At 37.2% G+C, this 19,914-nt stretch overlaps 1 protein-coding gene across 1 annotated transcript in view; it reads right to left on the bottom strand.

Moving 5' to 3' along the window:
- LOC111154398 (remodeling and spacing factor 1) overlaps positions 1 to 19,914 on the bottom strand; it is a 164,234-nt gene that overhangs the window by 57,538 nt on the left and 86,782 nt on the right. Inside the window, exons 3-5 of the mRNA XM_022513946.1 lie at positions 12,886 to 12,978; positions 12,280 to 12,485; positions 536 to 690 (exon numbers count right to left, since the gene is read on the bottom strand). Coding sequence (XP_022369654.1) covers positions 536 to 690; positions 12,280 to 12,485; positions 12,886 to 12,978 — 454 coding nt within the window. The remainder of the gene's footprint in view (positions 1 to 535; positions 691 to 12,279; positions 12,486 to 12,885; positions 12,979 to 19,914) is intronic.

The following is a 19,914-nucleotide window of genomic DNA, read 5'->3' as shown; positions in this document are numbered from 1 at the left end:
AGTTAGGCAAATTCACAGAGATGGAAAGCAGAATAGTGGATGGATGCCAGGGGCTCGGGGGGTGCAGGGGTAAATGAGGAGTCAGTATTTAACTGTCAGAGTTTCAGATGGGGAAGATGACTCTGGAGATGGATGGTGGTGACAGATGCCCAACAATGTGAATGCACTTAATGCCATGGAACTGTATACTTAAAAATGGTTAAAATGATAAATTTTATGTTATGTATATTTTACTACAAAAATAAAAGAGTTCAATAAAGTATCTTTGCATTTTTAAAATTAGCAAAAAATACGTTGTGATGATCTGAACACTTTTTATTTAAATTTTATAAATGTACAATATAAAAGAGGAAACGTACTCAATGGCCTTTTGCTGCTTATTTTTCATTAAAGAAAATAAAAATCAATCTCCCTCTACAGGAAGACTTCCAATTTTTCAAACTGAAAGAATTCTAATTAATATAGTTGGAAATAGAAGTGGAAGAAGAGAGAAGAAATTACAAAACAAAGCAAAACAAAACACACAAAAAAAAACCTTGTTTAGGTGCTTCTTCCTCCTTTTTAGTCTCCTCATCCTCTAAGCTGGGACTTTCCCGGGAAGAGTTGTCCTGTTGGCTAGAGTTTTTCAGTAGCACAGGATCAATCTGTGCTTTCAGGAGGGCAAGAGTCTCAGCCAATTCGTTTCGATTTCTAAATAAGGGAAAAAAACAAAACAGCATAAAAATCTTAATCCTGTCCTAAAGAGCTTTCAGAATAATACCTATTAGAAATTAGAATTTTAAAAAGAAAAACACATTTAAGAACATACAAAACACTGGTACACCTCATCTTAATTAACCTTGAATCTAACTAACTATTAGGAAAGAAAAGCATATGAAAATATATTATTTTCCAAAACGGAAGAAACGTATACCCTACGGATTAAAATGGCAGTGTGAATCTCTTTGGCTGAAAAGAACAGCAGGAACAAAATTAAACAAAAATCAAAGTTAGATAATTTTTAAAAGTCCTATGTAATCTCTAAAGAGTACAAAAGCAATGTAAAATTTCCTTGAAGAAGCACTTTTTTAAACAAAATGTATCACATTCTTGATTCATTTGTGAATAAGAACTCTGTTCTACCTAGAGAAAGAATAACATTTGATACTGTTATAAAATTATGATCCAGGTCTGAGTAATTATAGCAAAGTCAGCTCTTACAACACAGCTAAAAAACCCAAGAATTTGGGAAACTGAATGTTGTTCTGTCAATTACAGTTTACAACTACAGGATGAGAATTCAATTTGAACCAAAAATACAAGAAAATCCCAAATAAATCAGATTTAACCTATTAATTCTCTACCTTTAATACCCAGACCAGAGTTGTGTTAAATGGCTGATTTAAATGCCACCTATATAACAAGAAAGCTCACTTGGATATTTCTCCTTCTCAGATAAGCAATGTGTAACAGGGAAGAGAAAAAGGAAACCTTGGACTAAAAGTTGGAAAAGTCAGTTCTAGATCTGCCACTGAGTTAATTAATCAACACCATGAGCTTCCCCTCTATGTTGTCAAAACACTGTGTATGCACCTCTAATCCTATGTAGTTCCCATTCAGATGAAATTACTTCTGTTCTTGTCTGTCATGCCACACGTGTTCTCTATCCTCCTGTCCCCTGCAACCTCTACCCCAGCTCAACTCTGGTGATGATAGCAGGGACAGTGCCTTATGAAGTAGGCTCTTAAGTCAGGAAATATTTAATGAATAAAAAGAATTCCTGTTCTAACCTAGATGGCTAAGTGCTCCTGTACAAGTCCTGTAACTTCACTAGGCTTCAGCTTCCTTATCTATAGAATAAAAGACAGGATTCACTCGAATGCTATTAAAATGGCCTCCTAGGGAAAATAATTGCCACTGATGGACAATTTTTCAGTAATTAAAAAGACAACCATTTTGTCATTATGTATGGGAAGGTTTATACATGTTATTAATATTGTATATGAGAGGGACGCCTGGGTGGCTCAGTTGGTTAAGCAGCTGCCTTCGGCTCAGGTCATGATCCCAGCGTCCTGGGATCGAGTCCCACATCGGGCTCCTTGCTCGTCAGGGAGCCTGCTTCTCCCTCTGCCTCTGCCTGCCATTCTGTCTGCCTGTGCTTGCTCTCTCTCCCTCTCTCTCTCTGACAAATAAATAAATAAAATCTTTAGAAAAAAAAAATATATTGTATATGAGAATGCATTCATAGGTTACACATATTATAAATAGAAGTTTTAGAATTTTAATTATCTAATAGTAAGAGGTCAGATTAAGATCAGATGCTTTTTCAGAATCCTCTCTGGCACTGCCTCCACTTCACAAAAAATTACCTTAAAACTTAGAGACATGAAAAAAATTTATTTTGGGGATGCCTGGAGGGCTCAGTTGTTTATGTACCCATCTGCCTTCAGCTCAGATAGAGTCCTACATCGGCTCCTTGCTCAGCGGGGAGCCTGCTTCTCCCTCTGCCAGCCACTCCCCCTACTTCTGCTCTCTCTCTCTGACAGATAATACAATCTTTAAAAAAATTGTTTTTGGCCAAGTTCCTATTTCCTAACTTCATTACACCAACCTGCTTCTAGCCTAAGGCTTTATCCACTTAATGTTATTATTGTGCTTAGTACACTAAGAATTCCATATGTAAAAAGTGCCTCAAGCTTCCTGTTATTTTTTGAAGTCATGCTGGGAACTGAATTTAAGTTGTTCATTGACTTTAAGTTATTCACTATACCTATTTTAAAAAAGCTTCCAAGCATTAGAAGAGAACCAATACTGCTACAAAATCCATGTCAATTACTAGACTACAAAACAATCGAATTAAGCAGAAAAATTTATTGGAGAACTCCCTAAAAAGCTTTAACCTGACTACTGTGTTAAAATGCAAGATTCACGTAGTCATAATTATATGAAAACAGGAAACTACCCAACTTTGGAATTCTATTTTGATCTAAAGATGAGATTTAATATGCAAAATATGTTTTTTTAAATCCCAAATTTGAACTAGTCAGACGGGATTTTTATAAATATATATTCAAATTATACCCAAAACTCTTACCACTACCTATAGAAAATCTTAAAATAGACTATGGACGCTAACAATTCAGTGCTCTGCTCTCTCTCCTTCCATTGCTGGCTCTGTTTGCTCTAAAACATTCCTTCACTCAGGTATACTAGATATATCCCTCCAAAATACCATTCTCTCTCTCTCTCTCTCTCAGGATGTAAGGTGTTTGCACTTCTGCTCTTAGCCTGGAATGTGTTCCGCATGGCTACCCCAACTATTCTTTCTAAGACAAGCACAGAATGAATAAACAACTGTGATATATCCCTACAAGACAATACTATTTAGCGATAAAAAAGAACAAAGTACTAATTTAACTACATAAATGAACCTTAAATGATTATGCTCTCCAAAAGACGCTAGACACAATGGCCACATATTGTATGATTCTGTTTATGAATAGTAAATTATAGAAACAGAAAGCAGACTGGCAGATGCCACCAGCTGGGTAAAGGGAGAATGGTGATTAAAACTGCTAATGTGCAGGGTATGCAGTACAGGATTTCTTTATGGGGTGAGGAAAATGTCCTGGAATTTGATAGCAGTGGTAGCTGCACAACTTTGTGAATATACTAAAAACCACTGAATTGTATTAAAAACAAAAATAAGGGGTGCCTGGGTAACTCAGTGGGTTGGCCGCCCAACTCTTGATTTTGGCTCAGGTCATAGTCTCAGGGTGGTGAGATGGAGCCTAGCTTTGGGCTCCACACTCAGTCTGAGATTCTCCCTCTCTCCCTCCCCATGCCCCTCACCCACTGATACATGTGTGCATGCTCCCTCTCCTGAATTAAATAAATCACTCTTTAAAAAACAAACCAGGGGCGCCTGGGTGGTTCAGTGGGTTAAAGCCTCTGCCTTTGACTCAGGTCATGATCCCAGGGTCCTGGGATAGAGCCCCGCATAGGGCTCTCTGCTCATCGGGGAGCCTACTTCCTCCTCTCTCTCTGCCTACTTGTGATCTCTGTCAAATAAATAAATAAAATCTTAAAAAAAAATAAAAATAAAAAAAAATTAAAAACAAACCAAAACAAAAACAAAAATGATGATGGCTTGGATAAGAACACAACTATAAAGGAGATGAGGAATGGTCACACTAGATACACTTTGCATGGAGAGCTGTTTGGATCTGCTGATACAGTGGATGTGACAGGAAAGGAAAACGAAAAGTCAAATTTTGTGACCCAAGTTTTAGATCTAAGCAGGTGAAAGGATGTGACAGCTATTAACTGAGATGGGACAAATATGTTGCAGTGGAAAGGGTAGGTCAGATTAACAAGCAGACTGACCGACTCTGACTAAATAGATTCTTTTTTTTTTTTTTTAAGATTTTATTTATTTATTTGACAGACAGAGATCACAAGTAGGCAGAGCAACAGGCAGAGAGAGAGGGGGAAGCAGGCTCCCCGCCGAGCAGAGAGCCCGATGTGGGGCTCGATCCCAGAACCCTGGGATCATGACCCGAGCCGAAGGCAGAGGCTTAACCCACTGAGCCACCCAGGCGCCCCGACTAAATAGATTCTAAACTCTTGTGTTGCACTCTCTGTATCTGAAGTTAATTTAGACTTGGTGAAATGGAGTATATCATCTTATCTATTATGTTGTGGAATATGATTTTTTCTAGTCTAAGGGTTGTTCAGAGTTAAGACTTAGTGAAAGGGATTAAATCTTTAGGAATCAATTGAGCTGACAGTACAATATCGTAACAAAACAAAACAAAAAAACAGACAAAACAAAAACAAAGCCAAGCACTAGCATCATCTTCTGCCAAATATCTGGGTCCTAAAGAGCACACACCAGAATGATCTCCATCACAGATCACAATTACGACCCTCTATTATCATTTACTACTTCCCCATATCTTTTTCCCACAATTTGGAACTCCTTACGAAACTGCACTGAATCTATTTCCATGGCATAGCACAGTGTGAATATAGCAATTCTTTGTAAGTATCTATAGTATATGATTATAGGGTCCACCAATAATATTCCATCTTTTTTCATTTGAATCCAAATTAATAGGTGACAAAACAGGGAGGGTAATGGAGTATGACAGTATTTCTTATGGGGGCCAAGAACCTGAAGGAAGACATTAATGAGTAATATCAACAGCAGTAGTATCAATAACAGAAGTTAACATAAGTAATTACTATGTTCCAGGCACTACTCCAAGCACTTTACTTGAACTAGTTCATATAATCCCAATATAACCTGATTAAATAGGTACTATACTTACCCCTCATTTTATAGAGGAGGAAGTGAGGACACTACAGAGAGGTACAGTAATTTGCCTAACATCATGGTTAGTACAGATTAAAGGCAGGACTGAATTATAGTCTGACTTCCAAGACTATCTTCTCAATCACTGTACTATACCAGCAGCATATGGTTTAGAAATGTCTTTGACAGAGTTTGTCATTTTGGATACATGAAAACTCGACACACTGTTTATTTAGAATTTGGCTTTTTGGGAATGACTGTCAAACCATTACAATTCTTAAAATATTTATTGATGTAAAATTTACATACTTTGAAAGTGTTCTTAGTGTTCAGTTAATCAGTTATAACATTTTGGTTGCTTTCAAGTTTTGGAAAGTATGAACAAAGCTGCTACAAACATTTGTTTGTAGGTTTTTGTGTGGACATAACTCTTTAACTCCTTTGGGCAAATACCAAGGAGTATTTGGTTCCTGGATCATATGGTGTTTAATTTTATAAAAAACCATCAAACTGTATTCCAAAGCAGCCATACCATTTTGCATTTCCACCAGCAATGGTTGAGAGTTCCTGTTGCTTCACATCCTCATTAGCATCTGCTGTTGTCAGTGCTCTGGATTTTGGCCATTCTAATAGGCGTACAGTAGTATCTCATTTTAATTTATATTTCACTGATGATATATGATGTGAACCATTTTTCATGTGTATATCCATACAAATATATGTGTATATTTGCCATCTGTGTATCTTCGTTGGCAACGTGTTAAGGTCTTTGGTCCATTTTATATCAGGTTTTCTTTTTCCCTTTTTTTTTGAAGATCTATTTATTTTTTTTAAAGAAAGAAAGAGAGAGAGCGCGAGCAAGTGTGAACAGGGCGAGGAGCAGAGAGAGGGAGAAGGCTAGCAGATTCCCCGCTGAGCAGGAAGCCCAAGGTGGGCCCAACCCCATGACCTGGAGATCACAACCTGAGCTGAAATCAAGAGCTGGATGCTCAACCAAATGCCCCTTAAATCAGGGTGTTTTCTTATTGTTGAGTTTTAAGTGTTTTTTATATATTTTGGATAATAGGCCTTTATCAAATACATCCTTGGTAAATATTTCCTCCCAGTCTGTGGCTTAGCTTTTCATTATCTTGACAGTTTACAGAGCAGAAATTTTTAATTATAACGAAGTCCAGCTTTTATCACTTCTTTTTTTCATGGATTGTGCCTTTGGTGTTATAACAAAGTTGTTACTGCCAAACCCAAAATCATCTAGATTTGTTTGTGTTATCTTCTTAGAGTTTTATAGTTTTGCATTTATAAGGAGGTCTATAATAAATTTTGAGTTAATTTTTGTTGAGGGTGTAAGGTCTGTATCTAGATTCACTGTTCTGCATATGGATATCCTTTCCCCCCCCCCCCCCCAGTATTATTATCTTTTCTGCACTGTACTGCCTTTGCACCTTCATATGGGCTTATTTCAAGGCTCCCTATTCTGCTACACTATGTATTTGTCTAGTCTTTTTGTGTTTGGTTTGGTTTGGTTTGGTTTGGTGATCTCTGCATCCAACTTGGGGCTCGAACTTATAATTCTAAGATTGAGAGTCACATGCTTCACTGACTGAGCCAGCCAGGTGTCCCTATATCTGTCTCTTCTTTTTACTAATACCACACTGTCTCAATTACAACTTTATACAGGCTGTGAAGTAGGTTAGTGTCAGTCTTCTAACTCAGTTTTTCTTCAATATCATGTTGACTACTCTGGGCTTTTTGCCTTTACATATAAAAATTTTTTTTTTAAGATTTTATTTATTTATTTGACAGAGAGAAAGGGCACAAGTAGCAGAGAGGCAGGCAGAGAGGGAGGGGGAGGCAGGCTACCTGCTGAGCAGAGAGCCCCATGTGGGGCTCGATTCCAGGACCATGGGATCATGACCAGAGCCGAAGTCAGACGCTCAACCAACTGAGCCACCCAGGCGCCCCTACATATAAATTTTTTAAAAAGTTTGTCAATATCCACAAAATAATGTGCAGGAGTTTTGATTATGACTGCATTAAGTCTATGGATTTTAAGTTGAGAAGAAGTGACATTTGGACAATATTAAATGTTCCTATCCACAAATATGGAACATGTCTCATTTTATTTATTAGCTCTTCTTGGGTTCTTTCATCAGTTTTATATTTTTCCTAAGATAGATTTGTTCATATTTTATTTGATTTATTTATTTTATCTGATTAAGTATTTCAATTTTGGGGGAGATCATATAAATGGTATTATGTTTTAGATTTCAGATTCTACATGTTCATTGATGATATACAGGAAAGTAATGGACATTTGTATATTAACTTCATCTCCTGCCACCCTGCTATAATCACTTATAAAATCCAGGAATGTTTTTTGTTAACTCTTTCAGACTTTCTATAAAAACGATGAACATCTCATCTGCACATAAAGACAGCTTTATTTTTTCCTTCCCAATCTCTTCCTCTTAATCCCTTTACTTCTCTTAGTACATTAGCTAGGACTTAAGTATGATGTTGAAAAAAAAATTTTGAGGATTTCTGCATCTATATTCCTGAGAGATACTGGTCTAAAGTTTTCCTATCTTGTAACATCTTTGCCTCATTTTGTTATTAGGGTAATCCTGGCCTTATAAAATGAGTCAGGAATTATCCCTGTTCTATCTTCTGAAAGAGACTGAAGAGAACTGGTATAATTCCTCCCTTAAATGTTTGGTGGAATTCACTAGTGAACCCATCTGGGCTTGGTGCTTTCTGCTTTAGGTTATTAACTACTGGTACAATTTCTTTAATAGAGAGAGCCCTGTTCATATTTGTCTATTTCTTCTGGTGAGAATTTTGGCAGATTCTGTCTTTTTTTATTTTTTTAAAGATTTTATTTATTTGTCAGAGAGAGTGAGCACAGGCAGACTAAGAGTGGCAGGCAGAGACAGAGGGAGAAGCAGACTCCCTGCTGAGCAAGGAGCCTGATGTGGGACTTGATCCCAGGATGCCAGGATCATGACCTGAGCCGAAAGCAGCCGCTTAACCAACTGAGCCACCCAGGCGTCCCAGCAGATTCTGTCTTTTAAGGAATTCGCCCATTTCATCAAGGTTATGAATTTGTGGGCATGGAGTTGTTCATGGTATTCCTTAGTTATCCTTTTGATGTTAACAGAATTTGTAGCAATGTCCCTTTTTTCATTTCTGATTATCACTAATTTGTGTCTGCTCTCTCTCTTTTTCTTAGCTAGCCTGGCTAGTGGGTTATCAATCTTAACTAATCTTTTCAAAGAACCAGCCTTTGCTTATATGAGAAGTTTCTTCTAAGTATTGCTTTCACTGAAAATTTTCAAGCACAAATTTTGATATATTTTATTTTCATTTTCATTTAATTAAAAATAATTTAAACAATCTGTCTTGAGAGGTCTTCTTTGATCCATGTGTTATGAAGACATGTATTAGCTAATATCTAAACATGTGGGAATTTCAAAGATCTCATTCTATAACTGATTTCTAGTTTAATTCCATTTTGTAGTCTGAGAGCAGACGCTGTATATTGTCTAGGTATTAAATTTTCAGAAGATCAAATATAGAAAATTCCTTTTTTATGGATTTCTATTTTTATAAAAATATTCCATTTGATTTTAAGTTGCAAAGTTCAGTTACATTTTAATTTTATCAATCATTTAGAAAGGCTGTCTTACAGCTTAAAAAAAAAAAACCAGAATTCTAAAGTCTAGATAACTTTTGTCATATAATCTTCTTTTCAGAGTTAGGCAGAAACATGTTTCCAACACCAGGAATATCCCAGAAAATTAGCATTACTTTAAAGAAATAGTTTAAAGAAAGGGAGGCAGATTTTTCATTTCACTAGTAAAAAACAATATTCATCAATGGGAGAAAAATATCGAGGTATACTCTATTAAATAGAAAAGTCAAAATTCTACTTGCTTTACTTGCTCTTCACTAATTATCTCACTTTCTAAGGCAATTTCTTGCTAAAAAGATTTTTGCCTCTGTAAACACCCTAATCCTACAATTTTAGAAAATGTTTTTAATATCTATCAGTTTTAAGACAAGAATTTCTCTGCAATATAAAAAAGCAAATGTTCTCACTTCTATAAGCTCAGTTCTATTTTCCCACAATTTGTATTCACTGATCCTGGCTCAGTGCTTGAGAGAAATACTTAAATCAATCCTTTAAATGTTTAATTCTGGGACGCCTGGGTGGCTCAGTTGGTTGGGCAGCTGCCTTCGGCTCAGGTCATGATCCCAGTGTCCTGGGATCGAGTCCCACATCGGGCTCCTTGCTCCGCAGGGAGCCTGCTTCTCCCTCTGACTCTGCCTGCCACTCTGTCTGCCTGTGCTCGCTCTCTCTCTCTGAGACAAATAAATAAATAAAATCTTTTTAAAAAAAAAAGTTTAAATGTTTAATTCTATCTCCCTAAATTTCTGCTGGATCAAGTATTTTCAGTTCATTGAATCATCTTCTTTGTGGTTCTTCACATACAGGACTTACTCTACTATATTAATGTTCTTCATAGAGTTTGGCATACTAATCTAAATACCAGACTCCAGGAAGGATGGCATCAGGGCCAAGTAGAATAATGTCGTACATATTATTTGGGGCACATAATGTATTTAATGACAACTAAGATCATTATTTTGGCGACAGGCAGGAAAAATACAATGCTTTTTACATTTAACATTCACAAAATTAAGAGATTTCTATGGACAAGACAGTCACCACATTTGTCAAAAGTAGTACTATTGTATCAATTTAAAGGAACTGAAATGCCACGTCACAGAACATGTCAAGTATATGAAGCACAAACAGACCAAATTGAGGACTTGTGGAAAACTATGGTACTTCCCAGAAAATACACATATTAAATAAAACTAAGAGCTGCTATTTACAATAAAAGGGACTTCCACAGGTGCTTGAAGCTCATCTACAGATTCTAGAGCTGTACTATATTCATTAGTATGACCACAATTGCATAGCATCATACTTAATTACACAAGTTGGTATGCAATATAAATTTATATAGTTCTCAAAATAACTTTACTATCATGCTCATTTTTAAGTGCAGGAAAGAGAATATCAAAGAAATTAAGCAATCTGCCTTCAGATGGTAAGCAACGGAACTCAGATTTATACACAGTTAACTCTAGATTTTTTTTTTTTTTTATTTGACAGAGATCACAAGCAGACAGAGAGGCAAGCAGAGAGAGAGAGAGAGGGAAGCAGGCTCCCCGCTGAGCAGAGAGCCCGACGCGGGACTCGATCCCAGGACCCCGAGATCATGACCCGAGCCGAAGGCAGCGGCTTAACCCACTGAGCCACCCAGGCGCCCCTATACACAGTTAACTCTAAACACATCTCCTAAACACCTCTCTAACATCATCTATTAGGGTATGATCTAATTAAAACACTATGCATTAGAAATTGTTTAAAGCATTACAACAGATCAATAATAATCATAATTATTTTTCTGGGTCACATTTTCTTCGTCTACAAAATAGGAGAGAATATCTCTTAAATAACTATGCAAAGTTGATAGAGGAAATAGTAGAAGTGGTAGGACATGAAAAGAATTTCATTCAGTGTATGTATTCATAGGGAGAAATGGTAAATGAATTTCACTTCAGGACTACTTTGATAATTTCCATTTAGTAGATTAACTCTATGGAGAACCATAATGATTGATGGGTGCTTATAAAACATTCCCCTATAAACTCATTCAATTCAAATTTATTCTTAAGGCATAAAAGTTGAGCTTCCCTGAGCCAAATAAATACTCTAAATTTCCAAAGATTATCTCTTTAAAACATTAATAACCACTATCAAAAATCTGCTAAAACTCAAAATGAGCAAAATCAGAGACTGAGTTGAAATCAAGAAGTTTTCCATAAGCCAGTTATACATTCACTAGTTTTCCCTACTTTAGTTACAGATTTATTTATAGATCCTGATCATTTCAAAATTAAGATAAACTGTGTATATTAATGGAATAAATTCTAAATTATTACACTGTAAAAAACAGAATATTAAAGACACAAAGATTCTTCTTTTTAAGATTTATTTATTTGAAAGAGAGACAGAGCATACAAGAGCAGCGGTGAGAGACAGAGAGAGAGATAGAGAGAGAGAGAATATCCAGCAGACTCCCTGCTGAGCGAGGAGCCAAAGGCAGGGCTAGATTCCACAACCCCAAGATCATGACCTGAGCCGAAATCAAGAGACGGAGGCTTAACCAACTGAGCCAACCAGGTGCCCCAGAGATATAACAATTCTGAATAATGATCCCAGCGTCATTGACTAAAAAATAAAAATTTTATTTTAAGTTTTACATGAAATGTTTTCATTCAAATCTATCTATCAATACAAATAAGAGAGGGTGGCTCAGTTGGTAGAATATGCAACTTCTGATGTCAGAGTTATGGATTCGAGCCCCAACTAGGTGCAGATTACTTAAAAATAAAATATAATAAAAAATACAAATAAGAAACCAAGATTTTTTTTAAAAAGGCTATGCCCAAAAAAGTACAAAATATTCCTCAGATTTCTTCAGAACCCTAATAAAGAAACGTATGTAAAGATTAAAAATACACTAAAGTGAGAAAATGAACTGGCCAAGTTAAAACAATTAGAAATAAATAAATAATATCTAATAGAAAATTGTAGCTAGACAAAAACCAAATACTGCTTCTCTTGTATTTCTGTCTAACGATGGATTTTTCTTTGCATTACCTTTTGTCAGATTCCAGCTTTCTAAAGTATAAGGTACATGTGCTGATATGGACCACCATGTTAAATGTGTTTGTTTGAGAAATAATTAAGGGTCCACTATGGGTATTGTGCTGGGCACTAGGCTAGGTCCTGGCAAGTCTCCAATTCCACAAAAAAAGGACTGCCTTAGCCTCAGAGATTATATTCTTATACAGAAGAGATTAAAGAAACACACAAATAAATGTGAAAAGATTCCAATAAAAGATACCTGACAATGCATTTCCATGAAGAGCCATCTTGATCATCTTGTTCTTCTATGTACATTCTGACATTATGATCTTGGTCCAACTGGTACCAGTACATGAGGCCATCTTTGTCTCGGCCAATTGGTTGGAGACGCATGGTATCAGCATCCTCCTCATTGATAATGTTCTTGAATTTGAGATTGTCATCAAACTGACACTCGCAGAGGTACTGGAAAATAGTCAAAACATGGTTTAAAATACCCCATTACCTAAATGTGGTATGTTTAACCACAGAACTAATTCAGAGATGGCAGCAGAAAAAAATATGTATAGTTTATCCATCTTTCACTATCCTCTCCCCACTTCTGTACAACCTGTTTAGAATAAGCAATTTAAAGAGATATTATTTCAAGTTAACACTTTAGTATTACTTAAATTTACAGGTTTAATATTATCAATGACACAAAAATCATGTTATATTTCAAAAGCACTGTGTACTATTCTCCCAAATTTTATTACATATAAGATTTTCAATGATTCTTTCTATTAAAGCTTTTAGATAACATTATTCTTGAAACAACTATTGGTGAATTAATTAAAATAATTGTAAAAGATAATAAATTCATTACCTTTAGGAGTGCTAGTTTGCACTCAACACTCATTTCAAGATAGCCCTTCTTCTCCATCTCCCATGCCCAGGTGCTATTAAACTCTTGGCATATCTGTCAAACAAAGTTAATATCTTAATACATAAAAGCAATTTATATTTACATTGGTATTTTATTGTATAATTATGTTAACTATACTTATTTATACATATTTATAATGGAACAAGTTTATAACAAATACATTCCAAGCCAAACGCATCCTTAAATACACCAGAAATGCTTACTTGTGACTAATGACTGAATTTAAGGTAGGCAGTGATCTCTAGAGCTCTCTCCTTTGCTCTCAAGAATTTTATACATGTTTTATGGCACATTTTCCCAAATGCAAAAATTATCTAATTCCCCTTCCAAATGGCCTAGAAGTTCCTTGAAGACAATAGTTTATTTATCTCCATGCCTAGAATAGAGGTGGGCATTCAAAAATCATGTCAAATTATAGGCACATTTTTTAAAGAGAGATTTTACTTTATTTATTTATTTGAGAGAGAGAGAGAGAGAGAGAGAGAGAGAGAGAAAGAGAGAATGGAGGGAGGCGGAAGCAGAGAGAAAGGGAGAGGCAGACTCTGCTCTGAGTGCAGAGCCCAATGTGAGGCTCAATCCCATGACCCCAAGATCACGACTTGAGCTAAAATCAAGAGTAGGATGCTGAGCTACCCAAGCCCCCTGTAGGCACATTTTTTAAAAAGCCATTCTCCACCTCAATGTCCTAATTTTTTTGCGTAAAGATCCCTTTGTTTGGCATTTGAGACCTTCTAAAATGTGACCATAACTTACATTTCTAGGTTTCTCTCCCTATACAAGCATTTCAGGCAAATCAGAGCCACTTAACAATCTGAGGAAAGAAGATATGGATAACCACACCACTCAATAATAAGGATTCATCAGGAGAAATGCCATGGGTTGTATGACCTCTGTGAGCCAGTTTCTTCAGCAATAAAAGGGGAACAGTAACAATACTGATCTTAAATGTTACAAACAGGCATGAAAAATGATACAAAGTGTCTAGGGACTCCATGCTCTTTGCTCTAATCCAAGAGCTAAGGAGTATAACGAAGGTCAAGAGAGAAGAACCAACCAAGAGACAAGATTATTTGGGAGCTTGGGCAATTAGCTAGATAGGCAGGCAGGAGAAACATAAGCAGGCCAAGTGGAATTGCTTATATAATCACATTAACCTAAGAATAAGACCAAGCTGGCCCTCCTAGGAATGCTGCCCTTTTCCTGTTCAGCACCAGTGTAATCGTTTTTTACCAACTATATAATAAAATCATACGAGATTATTGTTAGGATAGAAAGTAAAAATAAGGCAAGCAGTAAGGCCAAGAACGACATAATGACTGTTAGGACAGAAAGTGAAAATAAGGCAAACAGTAAGGCCAAGAACGAAAATATGATTATCATTAGTCATTAAGGAAATGCATATTAAAACCACAATGGAATACTACTTCATATCCATAAGGACAGTTGTATCAAAAAAGAAAAGTAAGACTCGCAGCTCAGTGATCTCAGGGTCCTGAGATCCAGCCCCACATCCGGCTCCGTGCTCAGCTCAGTGGCGATTCTGCTGGAGTTTCTCTCTCTCCCTCTCTCTCTACCCCACCCCAAGCTCACATGCTGGCGCGCTCTCTCTCTTGCAAACAAAAAAATAAATCTTTAAGAAAAAAGAAGAAAATAGTAAATGGTGTGAGGATGTGGAGAGACCAAAATGCACAGGTTGTTGATGGGAATATAAAGTGGTGCAGATGTTTCATTAAAAAGCTAAGCAGTTCCTCAAAATGTTAACACTGAGCTATCACGCGACTTAGCAATGCCACTGCTAGGTATTTATACAGGAACAGTGAAAACACATGCCCATGCAAAAACGTATATAACATTCATAGTAGCATTTTTTAGAATATTAAAAGGTGGAAACAACCCACATATCCATCAACTGATAAATGGATAAATAATATATGGAATATCCAGGAATCCATACAGTGAAATTTTATATAACTATAAAAAGAAATGAAGTACTGATACATTGTACAGTTTGGATAAACATAAAACACATTATGTTCAGTGAATGAAACCAGATACAAAAGGTTACATATTGTTTGGCTCTATGTATAAGAAACTTACACAACAGTCAAACACAGACTATAAGTTTACTAATAGTTACCAGGGGGAAGGTAGAGGGAGGAACAGGGAGTGATTGCTAACGAGCAGATTCCTTTTCAGAGTGATAAAATGTTCTAGATTTAAGATAGTGGTTATGACTGCACAACCTAATGAGTATACTAAAAAACGCCAAATTGTTTATTTTAAAAGGGTAAATGTCTGGGGCGCCTGGGTGGCTCAGTGGGTTAAAGCCTCTGCCTTCGGCTCAGGTCATGATCCCAGGGTCCTGGGATGGAGCCCCACATCGGGCTCTCTGCTCAGCAGGTAGCCTGCTTCCCTCTTTCTCTGCCTGCCTCTCTGCCTACTTGTGATCTCTCTCTGTCAAGTAAATAAAATCCTTAAAAAATAAATAAATAAAAGGGTAAATGTCATGTTTATGTGACTAATATCTCAATTTAAAACAAAATCAGAGGGATAATCAAGAATGGACCACCCAGTATATGACTTGGATGAAGCACCTACTGAATGTCCCGCTACATACCATACCCCTGAAAGAAGAGGATGTTGGCTGACAATCTTAAAGGCTCAATCTGAGGGTGGGAAAGCTCACAGTTAGCATCTGAGAGAGGCTGAGAATGAAAACAGCTCCAACGCCTGCCTGACAACCCAAGAACCAAGGCACAGCCAATGGCTCATGTAGTCAGATACCAAATACAAATGAACAACTCTTAATTATCTTTTATCATGTGAAAGGGGAGAAAAGTGAAAGCGAAAGAGGGGGTAAATAAACAGATAATTAAGACAGAGGCCTCTCTGCCTCTATCTTAAGGTATATTACTTCTTACCTTCAATTTACTAACCTTCCTTATTTATCGCTTAGGGTACAAAACATTTGTGCTGATATTCGGAGGTGAATATGCTACTCATTTGGTTCTTTAATAAGGCAATACAGACATATTATTGTGTCATTTATAGAAAAATAAACCTCGAAACCTAGTATCATATTTGCCCAAACAGCTATGACCTATTGCTATCACAAAGTAAAGGTTGTAAAATTAAGAAAAAAAAAGAATACTTTAAATGACAAATAATTATGCAGGACTATATAAATCTACACAAGGGGTCAGCAAATTTGTTCTGTTAAGGGCCAAATAGGAAATAATTTAGGTTTTGTAGACCATATGGTCTATTTTCAACTATTCAACTCTGCTGCTGTAGTGCAAAAAGCAACCATAGAAAATACATAAATGAGTAAACTTGGCTGTGTTCCAATACCACTTTATTTATGGATAAGGAAATCTGAATTTCATATAATTTTCATATGTCAACCATTCTCCAAATCATTTAAATATGTAAAAAACACTCTTAGTTTTCAAGCCATACATAAGTAGATAGCAGGCCAGATTTGGCCCATGGGCCTATGTTTGCTTAGAGTGCCAGAAACTGTGTCTATGAGACTGTCTATAACAGCTATTCTTGGATCCTTGTGAGACAGGGAAACTAAAGGGACCCCTTAAAGAACTGCTTTTTTTCCTGCTTCTATTCCTTTTAGGATCTACACCCTCACCATACACATCTTATGGAACAGATAATGTATGTCCTCCTTGTAAAGGTCAAGGAGGTAATGACTTCTTTGGAAGTCTTCCAGCACAATAGATAATATCTAAGGAGTAACCAGGCAGGGTCAACATGAGTGCTTTCCAAGACCCCTGGCTGGCACCGGTACGTAAGTGACTTATGAGGAACATCTAACACTGAACTTAGTCTCCGGATGCCTGAGAAGACACGTGAACCAGACAACAATCCTCAATAAAAACCCAGACCCCAAGCAAGACTCACTCTCCTTTCCTTTCTGAGTCTCCCAGACGCTCTGTCTATATCTGCACTCTCTCTACATCTTTAATAAACTGTGCTTTCACTTCCTTTTGGCTCACATTTGATTTCTATTCTGCGCAAAGCCAGGCTGCTAGAAGGGAGTTGGGTGGGGGGTTGGGGTAATTGCGTGATGGGCATTAAGGAGGGCACGTGACTTGATGCGAAAAAAGGGGGGAAAAAAGCCAAGGACCCTCTTGGCTGATCCTGAGAGAACCCCTCTGGGTCCGAGGACCCAGCGGACCAGCCTGCATCACTTGAAGGAAGAGGATCCTTACTAGATTATTAATTCATATTAACTCCCCATGCCCCAACTTGATTCTAATCAGTCTTGCAAATATAATTTGGTTTTGCATGCAATTTCTCTTTAGAGAATGTTCCAGTATTTAAAACATGAACCTTTTTGTATAACGTTCATATTTATCACCCTAAGTTATTGTTCCATAATACTGGTTTTATGTTTGATTCTCTCTAATCTGGTTAATGAGAGGTCATATCCTGTTGTATCCCCCTGCATGGTGCCTAAGGAACAGTCTTTCTGATACACACATGAAATCAAAGTTCTGTGCCTGCAAGGCTGAATGCCATTCAGGCCTCTTGGCCATGTGCCTGCTGCCATTCCAGTAACCCCGGGGGCTGTCTTTTCCTCCTAATTTACACACAGAAAAACAAGGATGAGGATGGAAAATGGGGGGGACGGGCAGATTTAAAAGTCCACATCATCTCAGTATTTACAGGAAAGGTGGTTTCACATGCCTACACAGCAAATACATAGAATTTATCTCAGCGAGATCATTAACACATTAATCTTGGAGACATATAATCCTTCTCTTTTTGACAACATTAAAAGAGGGCCGGGTTGGGGGGGTGGGCATTAAAAAGGGGAGGGATGGGGTGGAGCAAAGAACTGTAAAAACCCTCAGCATGAACATCCAAACCCCTGAATTAAGAGACTAAACCTGCCCCCCCAACTCATGTTCACATGTGCGCTCTTCCTCTCAAATGAATAAATAAAATCTTAAAAAGAGAAAGAGAGAGATACTAAATAACTCTAATGGCTTCTTGCAGTCTCAGGACTTGTCCCTGGAACCACTCTGCTCCCGAGTTCCTGTCTAGAAAATTCAAGGTTTCCAAAATAATTTACTGTGTGTTCCAACACCTGATCTAAGTCCCTGAATTCCCTTTTCCATTTATTTTAAAAATAAACAAACAAAACCTTACAATTGTAAATCTTCTCTCTGTCCCTTTGAGATGTATATGTATCTCCTATAAGAGTGTCTTTCCCAAGGACTGGAAAGCCATTCCTTTGATTTATAATCATCAGGAAGGATAGGACCCCCTAGACTCTGTGGGAAGGCAGAAAGTTTTTCTTTTTTTTTTTTTTTTTTTTTAAGATTTTATTTATTTATTTGACAGAGAGAGATCACAAGCAGGCAGAGAGGCAGGCAGAGAGAGAGGAGGAAGCAGGCTCCCTGCTGAGCAGAGAGCCCGATGCGGGGCTCGATCCCAGGACCCTGAGATCATGACCTGAGCCGAAGGCAGCAGCTTAACCCACTGAGCCACCCAGGCGCCCCGAAAGTTTATCTTTCAAAGTTAGCAGGCGCAGAAGGCCTAAACAAGTTGATTGACCAACTTTCAGACCAATCCTCAAACTTACTTTTTGTAACTGTTCCGTTCTCTATCCCCCTTTTCCTCCCTCATTTCCACTTCCTGAAACCCTCTGACTCCCTTTAAAATACCAGTCACCTCTGGACAAACTGGAATTGAGCTCAGCTCCTTCTCCTACCACAATAATTAGTGAATAAAGTCTGTCTTCACTGCCTTTATTTATCAAGGCGGAGGGGGGCTGTCTTCGGATACCATTCAGATGAAAATCTCTATTTTATAATTGAGAAACATGTTAAGTTTATAAAGAGATTAATTTATCTGGAGAGTCCACCAATATTTACTGAGTACCTACTCTACAGCAGAAACTAGTCAAGGAGCTGGGATACCATGATGAAGTAGTCAACCTGCTATCATAGAGCTTATGTTCTAAAAGACAGTACAGCAGGTAAAAATGAGAAAATATCAAGTAGAGACAAATGCTATGTTGAAAACAAAACAGTAATGTGCTACAGAAAGTTTGTGTATTACTCTGGTTGGGTGCTCAGAGAAGGCCTCATTTAAAAAAAGTTGACATTATGGTGAGTGCTGTGAAGTATGTAAACCTGGCGATTCACAGACCTGTACCCCTGGGGATAAAAATATATTATATGTTTATAAAAAATAAAACTTTAAAAAAAAAAAAAAAAGAAACATAGAATTATTAGGAAAAAAAAAAAAAGTTGACATTTGACATAAAAAGTTGAGACAGAGAAATCAGCCACAAGATGTGAAGTAGGAATGCTCCAGGCAGAAAAAACAAGCTAGCACAAAGGCCTTCAACTCTGGCATATTAGAAAAACAGAAAAAAAGATCAGTATAAATTAAGCAGAACAAAGGGGAAAGTGGCAGAAGATAAGGTTAAAGAGGTAAGCAAGGGCAAAATTATGGAGGCCAAGGTAAGGAATTAAGATTTTATTTCAAATAAAATGGGAGGCCACTGGAGGATTTTAAATGGGGGAATAACAAAATCTGATCCATGAATAGCTGCTGTAAATGGACTGTAAAGGGGAAAAAATGGAAACTTAGAAACCAATTTTAAGGCAAGAGATAATGATGCTGGGGCACCTGGGTGGCTCAGTCATTGGGCATCTGCCTTCAGCTTAGGTCGTGAACCCTGGGTCCTGGGATCCAGCCCTGCATTGGGCTCCCTGCTCAGGGGCAAAGCCTGCTTCTCCCTCTCCCATGCCCCCTGCTTGTGTTTCCTCTCTCACAGTCTCTCTTTCTGTCAAATAAATAAATAAAATCTTTCAAAACAAACGAAGAAAATTAATCATAACCAAGAGGTATAGTTTAAAAAAAGAGAGATAATGATGCCATGGACTATGGTGGCAGTAGTGGGAACAGAAAGAAGGAACTGTATTTTGGGGGTAGAAT

The sequence above is a fragment of the Enhydra lutris genome, unplaced genomic scaffold, assembly GCF_002288905.1.
Source record: "Enhydra lutris kenyoni isolate GAN:26980312 unplaced genomic scaffold, ASM228890v2 scaffoldscaffold37, whole genome shotgun sequence".
Taxonomy (NCBI): domain Eukaryota; kingdom Metazoa; phylum Chordata; class Mammalia; order Carnivora; family Mustelidae; genus Enhydra; species Enhydra lutris.
Note: the sequence above shows the minus strand (reverse complement) of the source record. Positions and strands in the feature narration are given on the sequence as shown.